Source organism: Vitis vinifera, chromosome 7 (assembly GCF_030704535.1).
Source record: "Vitis vinifera cultivar Pinot Noir 40024 chromosome 7, ASM3070453v1".
NCBI lineage: Eukaryota > Viridiplantae > Streptophyta > Magnoliopsida > Vitales > Vitaceae > Vitis > Vitis vinifera.
The window spans coordinates 6,385,911-6,403,291 of NC_081811.1; the positions used below are offsets into that span (position 1 = coordinate 6,385,911).

Here is a 17,381-nt window from a genome sequence, read left to right on the forward strand (position 1 = left end):
ATAAAAATTTAAGTAATAATTAAATTTTTTAGTTTGAAAGAGAATAGAATTTAATAGATCTATGTTACCTAAAATAATATATAATAAAATATTACAAATATTATTTACCAATATAATTAAAAAATTTATTAATAAAAGTTTAAATAGTTTAATAATGAATATTATTTATAAATAAATAAAAAATTATGCATTAAAATATACATTGCAAAAATATTTTATGATAATATTAATGCCAATTTGATATATATTTTTTTAAATTCAAGTAAGTGGAAGAATTTTATATTTTTTAAAAGATAATATTAATATTATAAAAAAAATTTATTAAATGTTGATACAACACTTTTTAAGGAAAAATAAAGTTTCTGCAAATAGCAATATTTTTGTGACTTTTATATAAATTCCTTTATAAATCATAAATTTTTTAACAAAATTAACCAAATGAATATAAAAATTTATACTAAATTAAAAAAGAGTTTTTGATTTCTCGGATTAAATATAAAATCTTTCATTAAACTTGAAAAGGAAGTTTGGGTTTCTCAAAAATCGTTTTTTTATTATATATTTTTAATATCAAATATAAAAATGTGATATTATTTATACTAAAAAATATTTTGATAAGCAAATAATATATTGTTATAAAATATGAAAATTTATATCGAAACTTGTTAATGATTATCCTATTGATGTATCATTTTTAAAAATTTATTCCGTTATTTTGTTTTATATATATATATATATATAAAATAATTTATAAAATAATATTAAATATTATATCCTTAAAAAAAAAATGATGTGTCATTATTTCGTTGGAAGTAATATCTTAGTATATCTAAATGAGACAATCACTAAAGTTAAAGGGTCAACAAAGAGATGAGCAGGTCGTGAGCCCTGACATCGTAACGTGGAGGTTTCTCATGGGTGAACACAAAGGTCGATGACGAAAGGTCACGTGACAGCGACCACCGACCAGCGACCAGACCCCCGCCTTCCGCCACTCGTCTATATGTATCGGTGCTCCGAGAGTTCACAAAACAGAACCAGATTCCTTCCGTCGCTACCACGTCGAAAAGGTATCCAGTCTCTGCCACTCCCTCAACCTCCGTTTGTTTCCCGAGAAAATGCTGGAAAAATAAAAAAAATTCAGTGTTACCTTTTTTGTTATTTCAGTAGAGATTTGTTTTTTCGGATTCCGAATAGATGAAAAATCTAAGATTCATTATTTTTTTTTTTCAGTTTACACTTTACGCACCTTTATATATTTTGTATGTAGTCGATTTGGGGCCACAGATCGCAGGTTACGAGTTTTAATTGATATTGTGCTTAAATCATTATTTCTCTGTTACCTGGAGAGTTGATTTGAAGTTCAGATTGCCTTTTTAATGAGATTGGGTTTTTTGATGCATATATAACATTGAACACTTGATTTATTTATTAATCTACATGCTTTGATTTAGGTATTTTGATATCCAACGTTATATTAGTTCACTGCAATAGTATATTTTATGGTTTAATATGGGGTGTCAATCATTAAAATCTGTGTAAGTTCAAATTTTCACTGTTTTTTTTTATATCTACTTATGTCACCATATCCTTTTTAATTGAGTGTAGGTTTGGGTTCAGATCAATTTTGACAGTGATGCAGCTTGTATGTTGAGTGTTAAGTTATTTATGTTCATATATGATGTCTTTTGCATCTGGTTAGAGTGAATTCAATGTTACATTGATTTTCATGCAATATGCATGGTTCTCTGCATTGGCTTCAATTCTAAGTTTGTTCTCCATGTCAGTAAATTCTATTCTATATGGGACAGAGTTTGCTCAAGGTTGCTTCCGGTTTAGTTTTGTAAACCATCTTCTCTGATGTTTCATGTCATGGTTGGCATTAGTCTCAGTCATGGTGTAGCTGAGCCATGGTACAAGTCATCAATTTTTATTTTTTCAGGTTTTTTTTGTTCAAGACTAATTTATTTTCTAAATGAAATCGTGAAAAAAAGCACTTACTTCCCTCTGAAATGTGGGGACTATGTGGTTTGGTACGTGTGTGTGTGTATATATATATATATATATATTAAATATGGAGTATTTCAAAATTTTATATTGTTTTCATTCCCTTCAAATCAATTCAGCCATAGCCAGGCGCCTGTTGCTTTCATTTCTAATTCAGTTCCATGTTTCTTCTCTACATTATTGAGCGTCATGGAAAATCTCATTGTAAAATGTAGACAATACAGATTGAGAGCACTGCTTTGGAATTAATTGGTGGTGTTTTCCATAGTCCCCTATACTGTAAATCTAATAGGCCCACTTGAGAGCCTTAGGTGCTATGAAAAATAAGCACAAGGTCCTTGGTTTTTTTTTATGCTGACTAATAAAACCAATTAATAGGTCATGTGTTATTTGATTATTTTCTTCATGCAAGTCATGGGCTTTTTGTGGGCTTCTTTTACTTGTACAATTATTTATTGCAACAATTCACACTGATGTTTGCTTCTTCCATAAACTGGCCATTTTGATTGAGAAGATTTAACATTTGTGCAGGGCTTTGATATGGAAAAACGTGGTGGCAGTGGAGGAAGCCAAATCTTTGAAAATTTGGGCACTTTTTTGCGAAAATGCATTTTTTCTGTTCTTTCTGTTGGTCCCATCCCTAACCACATTGCCTTTATCATGGATGGGAACCGCAGATTTGCCAAGAAGCAGAATTTGATAGAAGGGGCTGGTCATAAGGTTGGGTACTTAGCTCTTATGTCCATGCTCAGGTACTCATATGAGTTGGGCGTGAAATATGTAACAATTTATGCCTTCAGCATTGAAAATTTTAAACGACGTCCTGAAGAAGTTCAATCTGTGATGGATCTGATGCAAGAAAAGATTGAGCAGTTAATTAATGAAGAGAGCATTTTGAACCACTTTGGAGTTAGGGTTCATTTTATAGGGAATCTGAAACTCTTGAGTGCACCGGTCAGGTTGGCAGCAGAGCGGGCTATGCTGGTCACTGCCTGTAACTCCAAGGCGGTGCTTTCAATTTGTGTTGCCTATACTTCCACCAATGAGATTATGCATGCTGTTGAAGAATCTTGTGTAAAAAAATGGGATGAGATAAGAGAACTAAAGGCAAGTGGAGTTGATTGTGGTTTAACTAAACTTGAAGGATATGAAAAGGGTGAAGCACAGGACCTTATAAATTTAACAGATATTGAGAAGCATTTGTATATGGCAGTTGCACCTGATCCTGATATATTAATTCGCACTTCTGGTGAAACCCGCTTGAGCAATTTTCTACTCTGGCAGAGTCAGTACTGTTATTTGTACTCTCCATCTGTGCTTTGGCCAGAGATTGGTTTTTGGCATTTGCTTTGGGCAGTTTTGAACTTTCAGCGCAATCACTTTTATTTGGAGAAAAAAAAGAAACAACTATAAGTCTTGCAAATGGATGGCAGGGCAGTTTTCACCTCTGGACTCTAATATGACTGTATTGGTTCATTGGCTCTCTCTTTGTTCTTGATTTATTCTCTGTGACAAAAGCTGATTGCAACATGGAAGGACTGTTCCTAGTGCTGCTACACTGGATTCTTTGGCTGAGAATGCATCAAGGGGCTACATCATAAGGATATTTTGTCCATTGCAGTGGCCAAGTGTTTGTTGGGTGATACTGTTGCAGATCAAGATATGATAAGTGGAGTACGTAATTTTCCCTTCGCTTCTTTCATGTTATGTTGATGGTTAGCTTCTTTCATCATATATTGGTGGATAATTAGCTTTGAACGCAGAAAACAATTGTATTGTAATGATTAATTATTTGCCATATGATGAGAGTAATATGAGTGCTTTATAATTTAATCAAAATTTTCTTAAAGTCCAATTAATTTTTTTTTTTAAATTATTTTTTCATTAAATAATACTGAGATAACTTTTTGGGAGGACATGACTGTTGGGACATGTAATTTCCTCCCTTATGTGTTACATGCTTTATGAAGTGGAAGCTTTCTATCACCTTCAACTGTAGACATGTTGAGCTTCATAGCATAGCCATATTCATTTCCTTTTGCTTCATTTAACTTACACATGGACATTTGATTGATTCCTTGTTGAAAACATGTAATTCAGCAAAACAGGACAAAATGACTACTTATGCTATTTAGTTAGTTATGTACCCAGTCGACTGGGTATGCATGCCTTAACTCATATGATGTGTTATTTCAATATCATTATGATTAAATAGAAAAAAGAGCAAATATATATTAAAAATCCCAAAATAGAGGGCAGGACATTCTTTTTTTCTTTTTTGGGTTGGGGATAACATAAGTACATTTTCCAGATATTATAGCATTGAACAATGCTCTGTCCTTTCATCCTCCACCCAACCTATGCATGGAATTTAAGCAGGAACCTCTTGTACCAGTAATAGCTAGAAGCATTCATTAAAACAGCTATTGAAGAAATAACTCTTTCGGCTTCAAACTTGACAGTTTTTCATCTCAAAGATTTTTCCATTGCATTCTTTCCATATGCATCACATCACACCTTGTTTTGTTTCATCTACTTCAAATGCTAGAGTCTTCCTCACTATTATGCCCACAACCCAAATCCCATCTAACTTATCAAAAAAAAAAAACACCCAAATCCCATCCAACTAAATGCATCTTCTACTCTTGACAACTGCCCTGCGAAAGTCACTCTGCAGCTTTTCATATTTATGCATCACCAAGCTGAAATAACAATGGCTAGATAAAGGCCGGAGATATATTTATGGATGAAGAAGGCTATCATACTAGACAGGGTGCTTTTGATGAGCATCATTCTACCTTCTTTTGACAAGTACTACCTATTCCAAGGTTTCAGCCTTGTGACAAGCTCCTAGCAAAAGACCCCCATGAATGGTAGGCTTGGATCTCGCTTACAATAAAAGCTTTGAGAAATCTTCAATGTCCCTGTTGGAAAAATTACTTTTATTCAGATTTACCTTGCGAGTCAAAGCAAGCTTGAAAGGGGATGAATTATCAACTTCTTAGCAAATTGTTTTCAGCCTATGAAATGAAATAGAGGTATTGTGTGTAGTGCTTGCAATACGAGCTCCTCTCCCTCCCCTCTCAGTCCCACCCAAAAGTTCATAAATGCACCTGCCTCCACTTTCATTAATCATTCTATGCCTCCAGTTATAATGATGAAAAGGCAAGAGGATAAGGTAGCTTCCAGCCTAAACCCCCTAGAATTCTCAAAGAAGCCAGTTGAAGGTCCTATTCACTAGTATAAAAAATTTTACTGTTGAGATGCATGTCTTTATCAAGCCAACACATGTATTCCTGAACCATCTGGTTCAATGGGTAAAGAAGTTAATTTAATTGAACATAATCATATGTTGTCTCTATTTTCGTGCTTATTTATCAAAAAAAAAAAATCATATGTTGTCTCTATATCCATCCACAAATGTTTATGTAACCTGGAATTGGTTAATTCACTAGCAAAAATTGCTGCACCAAGAACTTGACAACCCTCTGTAGATGTATTTGGTGAAGTGGCAATAACTTTTCAATTACTCCCGTAAGCTCTGCACAATTCTGTGGCTAGAAAGCCATAGATATCCATTATGACTAGAGCTTTATCCCCAAAAGGTCTCAAAGTGGACACTGCCTTCTCCTCAAACCTCTCTCTAGTCAATTTTGTTTGCCCTCATAGGTATGAATTGCTATCTTCCATTTAGCATTAGGTTTTGAAGATACCTAAACAAGCATTTACAGTAAAATATTTTCCCAAGGTGCTCTTTTCCTTTGTGTTATTAGTGGTGTAGGCTTCTTGTGTCCATCCAAGGTAAGTTTTGATTTTTATTGTTTATTTATTTATTTATTTTTCTTGGAAGCTCTTTGGAGGAAGATTTTTACTATTGATCAGTTGGTGAAAAAAGAGAAAGATCCTGATAAATTAGTGTTGCTTTTGTAGGCAGAGTAGTCAACTAGTCACATTTACTTCATTGTGTGGTGGCTCAACCTTTTGGTATATCTTGGGTGATGGCTTGTTATGTTAAGAGATCACTCTTTAGCCAACAAGGTTTTGTGGAAGTTTAAAAAACTACACCCATGAGCTTGTTTTGGTGCATTGAAAGCGAAAGGATCAAAGGAGCTTTGAAGTTGTCAAAGTTAAAATTGGAAAACATTTTTCCTTATGTCTTTATTTTTGTTATCTAGAGATTCCCTCCTTTTGTGTGTGTGCATATGTGTTTGGGAAGAGGGGGTGGAAGTTTTTCTTCTAGATTTAATTGGTAGGGTTCGCTTAAGGCCTTCTTTTTGGCCTCTAGGGTTAGGCCCATTCATTCTTTTTCCCTTGTTATTTTGAGACAAAAAGTTGTCTTATGCCTATACAAATTAATACAAAACATATGCACATAGTCTTTAAAATACCATAAAAGACTAAATTAACCCTTAATAAAACTATTACCTGGAACCCTTTAACACTCACCCACAAGTTGGGGTGTATATACTCCTAAGACCTAGCTTGGCACACACAATAGTGGTAAAATGATTGTCAGCCTTAATTTACCAGGTCCTCTCATGAAACATGGGTAACTCACAATGTGAATTGCAGTTTGATTATCATGATACATAGTTAAGGGCTTTTGAAGAGAAAACCCAAGCTTGCGTAAAAATTTTTGGATCTACATTATCTTACACATTGTATGAGCCTTAACCTTATATCCTACATTAGGACTAGGCATTTTACTCATATAGTTTACTAGTTACCACCTATAGAGATACAATATCCACTAGGGGGCCTCTTGATAGTTGAAAATTTTGTACAATCCTTACCTGAAAAGCTCACAACATCAAGGATGGAGCCAAACCTTCTTTTATGGAGCAATTTCATACTTATGGTATCTTTGAGATGTCTTAGGATTAGGATTTTGCACATTGCTTCCTAGTGAATCTACTTAGGTACTTTCATGAAATTACTAAAGATTTTTCTTTTATATGAAAATACAAGACTATCATCTCTGTTAAGTTTCACATTTTGTTCCATAGGCATTTCGATTAGATTCATTCTTAACATGCCAATTTCATTGAACATATTCAATACGGTCTCACTTCTACTATATGTAGCTTCAAGGCCTAAGAAGTAACACAACAACCTAAGATCTTAAAGGTCTTTTTCAAGTAACTTTTCACTTCTTTAATGCTTGTAACATCACTATAAGAGACAATAATATCATCTTCATATACAATGAGTATTTGATGTCGTTTTCCCTCTTGAGAACAAATACAAAGTGGTCAAAATTATACATTTAAAACCAATTGATAGAAGAATAATAATTAATTTATTAAAGTAGGCTCTAGGAGATTATTTTAATCCATAAATAGCTTTATTTAATTTGCAAACTCTAACTTCATACTCCCTCTCAAGCAATAGACTCAAATGATTGGCCTAAATATATTTCCTCGTTCAAATTATAAAAATGCATTCTTCACATCTAGTTGATGTTGACTCCACTAAAAAAAATTGACAAACAAGGAATCTAAACATGTCGTAAATTTGGAAAGGCAACAAGGGAAGTTCTTAAATTAATCCACACCATATGAGAATACCCTTTTTGAACTAATCGAGTTCCAAATCATTTTGTGGTCTCATCTAGATGATACTCGCCAATAACCAACAAAATCTTTCCTTTGAGGTAAGGCAGTAAGCTACCATGTTCTTTTATCAAAGAGAGCATTCATTGCTTCTTCTGTTGCCTTTTTTCACCCATGGTGATTTAAAGCATTTTGATAAGACTTAGTGATGGAACTATATGACAAGGCATGAATAAAAGATTGATAGGGGACAAGTTATCTAAAGATATATAATGGGTAAAAAGGATAATGAGTACGATTGTATTTACCTTTCCTAAGTGTAGGGAGGGAGGGAGACTAGGAAAGCGGGGGGGAGGGGATTTGAAATAGTAGGTGGTGTATGATCATCTTATGAAGAGTTTAGAGGAGGTGGAGGTTGAGATTAATTTGCTTCCCTACTCATTTTGTTTCCTCTGATATACTTGTAATGGTTTGTAATTCTTACATGGAGAAGTATCAGTAACAACAGGGAGAGGAAGAGTATGGGGTAGGCTCAATTAGTTACATGATGTAAAAATAAATGGTAGACTAAAACAAGGTTACAGTAGCACTAATTTATAAGACACAAGATTCGAGTACTTAAATATTTTCTAAGCTTTTAGAGTATCTAAGAAATGCACATTTAATAAATGAGGATCAAGCTTGTCTTTGTTTGGAGAAAACCTATGAATGAAGAAAATGCACCCACAAACCCCAAGAGGGTGAGAAAATAGAGGATGATAAGAAAATAACACAAGATATGGAGTTCTATAATGGAATGTGGAGGAGGATAACTGATTGTCAAATAACATGCATTGAGAATAACATATCCCTAAAAAAATTTTGGCACTCATGTAAAACATAATAGAACAAGCAACATCCAATATGTGATGAGTTTTTTTTGTTGTAACTATCCCTTGTTGTTGGGGTGTGTAAATAAATGAAAACTGGTGGATAATTCCGTTTCCAATACACAAGCACACAAAAAAGGAAACTATCATCATACTTAAGAGCATTATCATATAAGAACACCAATTGAAAGAACAAAGTGTTTAAATGCATGAGGTACTGGAACCTTTATTTTGACAAAAATAACTATGTGCCTTGAGGGCAATCATCAATAAAACTAAAAAATACTTAAATTCTTGAACATTAGGGATGTGACATAGACCCCAAACATATGAATGGATTAAAGCAAAAGGATAGGAAAGATAACCTATGGTTTTGGTCAAGTTTACAAGACTCACGCTCAAACTCATTGACTTTGAAAAGAAGGAACAAATGAAGAAAGAGCTTCAAGATTTCACATCTTCCTTCCCTAAGATTGAAATCAAGACTGACTATTAAGATAGTAGGGCCTATCTAACTTAAGCCCCCCTAAAAATGTTGCCTATCAAAAAAACAAACAAACAAACAAACACCCTCCACAAATCTTCCTCTTCATGTGGAGATCGTGAAAAAGACATTGAAAAGAAAAAAAGACATCTAACACAATTAAATTATTTAGTAAATTGACTAATAGATGATAAATTAATAGGAAATTTGGGTACATACTAATAGAATTAAGTTTAAAACAAAACAAGGGAATGGGATGGATCACTCCTTGATTAAGAGCAAAAGATGAAGATCCAGTAGGACTAAGGATGCATTAGAAGACTTGGTTAAATTAGAAAATTATGAGGATTCACTAGTGACAGCTCTCTAATCTATAATCCAAGGGGAAGAAGACTACCCAAAAGCAAGAAGAGCATGCATGCCTAAATGTGCCAAGGTAATAGTTGGAGCATTGAGGTTAAACTAATAGGAAATCTCAGAAGACTGTTGCTTTATTTTGCTGTAGTCATCCAGAGTCAAGGTCATAGACTGATTATTGCCAGCAAGCTTAACAATGGTAGGAACATAAATTTTGCACAATGTGATTAGCTCATGTAGGATGACCAAACTTATTCCAACCTTTATCAAAGATATGATTCATTCTGCCATAATGTATGCATTGCTAGAAACATTTATCTCTACCTCTCTCTAAACCTTGGTTTTGATCTCAATTAGGCTGACCACCTCAACTTGTTCCTGAAGATGCAAGAGCTGAAGTATCCTAAATCCCCAATGAAGAGGACTATAGATCAATACGCTAAAGATAGGCATTACTAAAAGATGGTCTTTTCTCACTAGCCAATATACTATGTTTGACTTCAACATATTTGCAATCAATGATAGAGAGAAATTAACAACCTGAAACTCTTCTCTTTGCCTTTTCTAAATTTCTATATCAGTAAACAATAGTTAATAGCAATTTAGTTTCTTCCACATGCATAATGCCCAAAGATTTCTTGTCTTACTTTGTCTTAAAAATATCCTTGCAGCTTACAGATTTGGAAAAAATATATATATTTTTTCTTGGAGTATGTCACTCTAACTGCATCTCATATCTCCTTTATAGTTTCTAGAAGCATGCAATTGACACCAACAGAGGATTCCATACTCTTCCATAACCATATTATTATACTGAAATGATCGTATTACTCATCATAACTCCTTGATTTGTGGAAAACAATTATCTTCAACAGTATGCTTTAGTTTACTCTGTCTCAATATACACCCTCAGGTCCTTCATAGCTTTAGCCCACAATAAATATCTAAGTGTTTTACAACTCAACTGGACTACGGTTTGCGCTTCAAAAGTTTGAGAGTGTTGGTTTTTTCTGTGTTTTTAGTTTTCTTTAGTTGAGTGTTTTCTCTTTTGTTCAGTTTTTATTTTGTGGGAAGGACCTCTCATCCTTCTTTTGGTTTCTTCTCTTTCTCTTGTATCTCTTCTTTTTCTTGTATTTTTTCCTCTATTAATATACTTTTCTTCGTTTCTGATAAAAAAAAAAAAAATATACACCCTCAGGTCCTTCATAGCTTTAGCCCACAATAAATAATTAGGTCTCTTTTCTGTCACTAATGTGATTTGAATACCAATACCATCTCCAAATTTGTGATCACCGAATGCCATAATTTAACTATTGAAGGGAGAAAATAAGAACTACAACACTTATCTTTAAAGCAAAGGGATGTTAGTCAACTTCAACATTGGCAGGAACTTGCATTATAATTGCATAACATGACATGGGTGATACACATCTTACACACCAACAATCATAGAGAAGGATTGTTGTACTACAGACATAAGAATAGTACTTGCATAACATGGGCACAAGGAGTGGCATAACACTTGGATCAGATACTTTCAGGTGTGGGATACTATAGTGGTACTATGACTTGGGTACTATAGTGGGGTTACAGCAACATCAGTACTGTAGTCAATGTTTTAAAAGGCTATTAAGGCGTATGCCTTGAGGCTTATGTTTTAAGGCTTTGTGAATTAGTTTTAAGGCTAAGTCTCAATTAGGGTATTTGAGTCTTAAATCTCGCCTGATTAAGGTTTATAACCTTAAGGCTATATTGAGGTTTAAGCCACAAATATTTAAAGGGTTTTCATGGGTTTGGGGCCTTTCTGGACTTTTGGAATATTATACAAGGCTTAAGCCTAATTTAATGAGCTTAAATTGGTTTCATACTTTTGTGGGCTTTTAATATAGATTTTATAAGTTGTCTTATTCTGTTATAAAATAGCACATATGTGTGTGTATGTGTGTATTGTTTGCTGAATACCATAACCCTAGCTAAATAAAACTCTTACTAATAATCCTTTAACATTCCCCTTTTCTTTTCTTTGGTATTTCTTGTGTTTGTTATATGCTTCCTATGTACTAGGGTTTGACCCCCTATCAATGCTTTTTTATATTTTGTGTTTGCCTATCAAAAGAAGTGTGAATGCAATCTCATTTTCCTTTTTCTTCTCTTTTTCTTCATACAGGACTTTAAATTATTTTAATTGTTGATACTGTTATTCCACTTTAAGCAATCAATGGAGGTCAACAGAGAGTTCCACATTATGTCAAAAGAAGCTAATTCAATTTGTACTAGAAGAATGTGCATGGCTCCCTCAGGTTGTTGATATGTCACAATTCTTTTCATTTGGGATTTAATCTGACAGTGCAATCTCAGCTGGTTCATATTTATAAACTTTGGATTTGATTCACATGTATGCAATCCCTTACATTTGAGTTATAGTACTTCCGAATGATAGATCATTAAATATATTTGTTGGTCCCAGTCTTCCTTACAGCTTTTGACAGGTAAATCTTCAGTAAGTTTTTAGCTTTTTGTGATCATTAGTCTTTCTCCCAGTTTCTTGCAGTGTTATGGTTGCTTAGTGTATTGGTATATTTTTGTCTTTGTTCTGACTTGAACCTAGAACCTCCCATAAACCCTTTATTACTTGAGCTTGGCCTCAAGGGCATTTTGGTTGTTTAGTGTATTGTCTTCCATAGAACCATTTTTATCCAATTGGATAACCAAATGGTATAGTGACATTTTTTCTAATATACATTGGGACTAACGTCATTCTAAAGATAAAGCTAAAATGAGTAAATCCAGCTGCAATTTTGGCTTTGGATGGGTCATCATAGAAATGTTATATTCGTAATTTTACAATATTCATTAATTTTTTTTTTAATAGGTAAATAAGAGTTTGTATTAGTAAAGGCTAGAAACGGTGAAAAAAGTACTTCGCGAAGTATACAAACAACACCCAAGAGCTAGGCAAAAAGAAAGACGAAAACCTTTCACCTAACTAAACAAAAGCCACTCTATAAAATCAATCATGGACAATATTCGTTAAATTAATTAGAATGTTAATGTTTCTATGCTTGTTACAATGTTGAGTGTGTAAATATTTTAACATGGTCTGTGTCATATGCATGATTTAGAGTTTTCATGAACATTTAATAGATGATGTGCACATATAGATTTTCTGCCTATTGCTTTTATTGAATGAATATCTTCTAATGTATTTGCTCCGTCAATACCAAACTTCTGGGACTGGTTATATTGTTTTGATTCCAATTTCCTTTTATGTCAACTGGCCATGGTTTTTTATCCTCATCATTGTTGCAATTCTTGTATGGGATTACTGGTGCAGTTTTTAAAGTGGCACAAGAACAATCATATGCTGATTCTATGGAAGGAATTGCTTCTCATGTAATTTCTTGCTCTGGCACTTTGATTGGGCTTGTGGTAAATTGGTCAATCACTGGATGGAAGATTGGTCTTGATTTTCAGGCTTAAGTTATGTATATTAGTGAGGTATGGAACTTATGAGCTTACCTCATATATAAGATCTGTTGCACATAAGTCATTTTCGATTTATCAGATGTTTTCATTCTCCCTTCTTCATGGGTTTTGTTTTGTTTTTGTTGATGATATATGTAGATAAAGAGCCAAGGATTATCTTCTTCCAAGATCTATATAAAAATCAGAACGGACATGGTTGGAAAGGCTTTCCTCATTGAATTTTTTTTTTTCATTTTTTTTGTTTATTTATTTTATTATCATTGTGGTGTTCTGGGGCAGGGATATGCTAAATGTAAAATATGCGAAATGTACATTTATTTTCCCTTATTATATTTCAGTGGCATGAATTTATTTCTGGTCAGCCATTTTTATGATAAATGTGGAAGACTTATCAGTATCTCCCTCCTTAATTTCATATGAGAAGTGCTTAATGTCTTATTGATCTTTTGGGATGTCATGAGCTTAAAGCAATGGGATAGATGTGATGTCAAGGGGTATTTTTGTGGCTGTTGCCACGCATCTTACTCATCAATTATAAATGCCAAAATTACATGGTTTGGTTAAGGCCCAAATCAATTAATTGCAATAGATTCATATTGCATTCTCTTTGAGTAGCAGTGGTCGTGACACAAAAGTTGTACTCCACCATTATTTCACCAGGTTTGTATGGTACATGTCTTAGTAAAACTATGATGCTTCTCTCAAATTCCTTTCAATTCCTTTCTCATATTTCCTTCTTTCCTCTAAGGTCAAAACTCCCTTGTTTCTCAGGACAAACCATTTCTCAAGACTATTGGAATCTTCTCTTCTTAGAGCTGGTGAAATCCAAGTATCAGTGCAAATTACTGAACTCAAATCGCAATTGAATCATGACTCATGAGACAGTTCATGAAGAGGGTAGAAAGGTCTTGTATGTAGAATGGTGGGGGCACAGTGCTGCAAGGTCAAAACTCTCTTGGTCTCTTTGTTTGCTTTCGATTCATCATCATCACCAAGGGACGTAAGCACTTGACAACATGGGGTTTTTTTTCTCCTTTCTATCGTCATTAAGTGACATAGAGAGATTTATATATATATACACACACACATAAGCAGTATGATCTCATCATTAACTTAATCTAACAAGCATGTGATGTTTGCAACATACGTAAGCCATATGATCTCATCTTTATATATATTTACAACTATAAATAGAACTTGTCCTTTCTGTTCTAATAGAGGGATCTATATTTTCTTATTGCTTTTCAGTTCCCAATACAAATAAACTAATTTACAGCATAGCCATCAGTGCCTGCACACACCAACCAGATTAGATGGAAGAATAGAATCCGCACCAATGCAGAAAAAAGTAATAATATATAAAGTAGCGGGATTTATGTTTTCTTATTATTTTATTTTTGACATTCTGTTATTGTATGATGAATTAGTGATGTTAGGAGGATGATGAAATAGGGATACGTCATCTGTGTGACATCACAAGAAGCAACCTGATAAAAAATTGTCACCAAGAATGCATACAAAATTAGTCTTCTGAGAATCCATCCCTATTGGAAGATCTCACCTTAAATTTCTGCCATTTGTAGGCTTTGCCCATCCAGTATAAATATTAGGGGTAAGTTAGTATTCTCATTGAGGTAGACATGGAACCAGACTCTAAAGAAAAATCCAATGAAGAGAAAGGAGAGGTACGATACAGAGGTGTGCGAAGGCGGCCTTGGGGAAAATTTGCAGCAGAGATTCGTGACCCAGCTAGGCAAGGAGCGCGCATGTGGCTTGGGACTTTCACTACGGCAGAGGAAGCAGCAAGAGCTTATGATCGAGCAGCTTATGAAATGAGGGGTCCCTTAGCCATTCTCAACTTCCCTGAGGAATATGAAAATGTTGCTTGTCCTTCTCACTCTTCATCAGTTAGGTTCCCTGAGGAACGTCAAATTGTTGTATCACCTCCTTGCTCTTCATCATCTTCGCCATCATCATCCTCATTGATGTTTGAGAATACAGAAAGAACTAGGGATGTGCATGAAAAACAAGTTTTTGAATTTGAGTACTTGGATGACAAGTTGTTAGAAGACCTTCTTGAGTGTGAGGAAAAGAAAACCAAGAACGAGTGAAGGTTTTCAGAACTTGCGGGGATTGTAACATAATCATCATTGACTTATACCATTATTCAATGTTACCGTGTTTTCTTAATATTTTCTGTTTTTGGTTTAAGAAAGAAAATGATGGATTCAGGATTCCACCTCTGTTATTATTATTATATTTCAATATTCTATGTTCCCTTTTCGATTTTTATTGTACTCTGTTCCTTCTTGTTTGTAAGATTTAACCGGCATACAATGATACAACTACTATTTGGGAGCTTTTAATTGTGTTTCTTGAATGATATATGTTGTTGGTTTGGTTCTTGATAATACCATAGTTTGACTTCCATTTATTGGATACATACCTGTCTGAGGGCTGACACTAGCTTGGTTGTCAGTTGCTTGACTTGCCTCTGATTCTGTGTCTTGTCTGTCCACAGAAATTGCTATTTATCCTATCGGATACTCGGATTCCTCTGCTTTTACTGTTTCTTCATACTTTTAGTTGACTTGCCTCTGATTCTGTGTCTTGTCTGTCCACCAAAATTGCTATTTATCCTATCGGATACTCGGATTCCTCTGGTTTTACTGTTTCTTCATACTTTCAGAAAGCTCTTAGAACAAAATTTCCAGGATATATTGAATCACACCCAAAGCGATCATGATCCATGAGATGTCTCACTAGTGAATGTAGCAAATGCTTGGTCTTATCAAGGCACTAACACGAAAAAGTGAACCTTAGTCAACCCCTGCTTCCAAACACCCTAGTTAAAATATTAATGGTGCTCTTTGGACATACCTGAAAACACAAGCTCAGAGGATTATTCAATTTATCTATTGTGTGTTCTTGGGAGTAGATTTTTTTTTCTTATTCATGATTGTTGAATGAGATAAGCAGTTGATAGCATTGAGGGATCTCTATTAGCGTAAGCCCCATGATCTCACCATTAACAAATGAAGTGACGTTTCCGAGAAACGTAGGCGATATTTATATCTTAAAAGACTAAAACAATCTTTGTCCCAATTTATATTTTTTGGTATTAAAGTAGTAGAGACCTGATTAAAAAAGAGAAAACAGAATCAACGATTGCACATAGAGTGACCTTCCAAAAACACACATAAATAACTAGGATATTTTTTTTTTCTCATTATTTTATGTTGTGTTAATCATATGACTAATTAATAGCACTACCGAGATGATGAAATAGGGAAACATCAGCCGAATTACATCATCACCAACCTGAAAATGATATTCATTAAGGGTTTACACAAAAAGCAACCTCCCAGATCATGACCTTGATGATCAATATATCCTGAATCCATCTCTATTTAAAGCTTATTTTGCACGTTCAGAGAATTGACATCCATTGAGAGACCTCTCTATTACAGATGTTGACTTTGCATTTCTGCCAATTATAGGGTTCTCCTACCCATTATAAATTAGCAAGGAAAAGTTAGTACTGTCATTGAGCTAAACATGAAAGTAGACCCAAAAGGGAAGTCCAAGGAAGAGAAAGGCGGGGTTCGATATAGGGGTGTTAGAAGGAGACCTTGGGGGAAATTTGCAGCTGAGATTCGTGATTCAAATAGGCAAGGAGCTCGCTTGTGGCTGGGGACTTTTCTTACTGCAGAAGAAGCAGCAAGAGCATATGATCAAGCTGCTTATGGAATGAGGGGTCCTTTAGCCATCCTCAACTTCCCCAAGGACTATCAAAATGTTGCCTCCTCTGCTTGTTCTTCATCAGTCGATGTCCCTGAGGGACATCAGAATGTTGCATCTCCTCCTCCTTGCTCATCATCAATGTTTGAGAACATTGAAAGAACTAGGGATGCACATGAAAAACAAGTTTTTGAATTTGAGTGCTTGGATGATAAGTTGTTAGAAGATCTTCTTGAGTGTGAGGAAAAGAAAACCAAGAATGAGTGATAGTTTTAATAATTGTATATCAGTACTTAATTTTCTTGATGTTTTCTATATTTGGTTGAATAAACTTGAGACGGATTCTACTAGTGTTATTTTTTAGGCAGTTTTTGCTTCCTTTTCCATTTTTAACTCCCCTGTTTAGATTCTTCACTGTTCTCAACTTATCTATATGATTAATTAATCATGAGTTGCATATGATGATACATGTACTGAGAAAGGTTGCCTTGTCAAATTACAGCTTTTAATTTTGTCGGCAGAATGAAAGCTTATGTTCATTGTTTAATAAAATAGTTGTTGACCATTTATTAGCCACATAAGTTAACTATCCAAAGGCAACACATTAGACTTTGATAGCAGTTGCTTGGCTTGCCTTGGCTCTGAGTATTTTCTGTTCCCTCAAATTGCTATCTACCCTGTCACACACTTGACTTCCTCTGCTTTTGCTGTGAGTGCATGAGTTCGGAAAACTTTCAGAGCAAAAGCAATTGAAACTTTTAGCAAAATTTTTCTGGGTACAGTTGAAGCCCTATCTCTTAGAAGTTAGGACATTGAATCGGATTACCGGTGAGAAATAAATGCAGTCAAAGAGATCTTGACCCATGGGACAGCACTGTAAAAGAA

General features: G+C 34.3%; 2 protein-coding genes across 6 annotated transcripts; both read left to right on the forward strand.

The window, feature by feature from the left end:
- The first annotated feature begins 877 nt into the window (after positions 1-877).
- On the forward strand, positions 878-14,945 carry LOC100251570 (ethylene-responsive transcription factor ERF098). 5 transcript variants are annotated; one of them, XR_786235.3, is made up of 5 exons: positions 878-1,070; positions 2,539-3,681; positions 11,437-11,569; positions 12,604-12,767; positions 13,527-13,932. XR_786235.3 is itself a non-coding variant. In XM_059737963.1 (3 exons), the coding sequence occupies exon 3, from the start codon at positions 14,396-14,398 to the stop codon at positions 14,864-14,866; it is 471 nt and encodes a 156-aa protein (XP_059593946.1). In that variant the 5' UTR covers positions 11,438-11,569; positions 12,604-12,767; positions 14,339-14,395; the 3' UTR covers positions 14,867-14,945. The 5 variants fall into 5 exon arrangements, 1 of the variants encoding a protein (XP_059593946.1); XR_009466024.1 differs by lacking the exon at positions 13,527-13,932 and adding an exon at positions 12,894-13,116 and having other exon boundaries at positions 9,627-11,569; XR_786234.3 differs by lacking the exon at positions 13,527-13,932 and adding an exon at positions 12,894-13,116.
- A 296-nt stretch (positions 14,946-15,241) lies between these two features.
- LOC100246321 (ethylene-responsive transcription factor ERF096) lies at positions 15,242-16,846 on the forward strand. The gene has a single exon (XM_059737964.1). The coding sequence runs from the start codon at positions 16,314-16,316 to the stop codon at positions 16,761-16,763; it is 450 nt and encodes a 149-aa protein (XP_059593947.1). The 5' UTR covers positions 15,242-16,313; the 3' UTR covers positions 16,764-16,846.
- Positions 16,847-17,381: the final 535 nt, after the last annotated feature.

What these genes read in the sequence shown, in the direction of transcription:
- LOC100246321 (XM_059737964.1), top strand. Translation starts at nt 16,314, where the DNA reads ATGAAAGTAGACCCAAAAGGGAAGTCCAAGGAAGAGAAAGGCGGGGTT.
- LOC100251570 (XM_059737963.1), top strand. Translation starts at nt 14,396, where the DNA reads ATGGAACCAGACTCTAAAGAAAAATCCAATGAAGAGAAAGGAGAGGTA.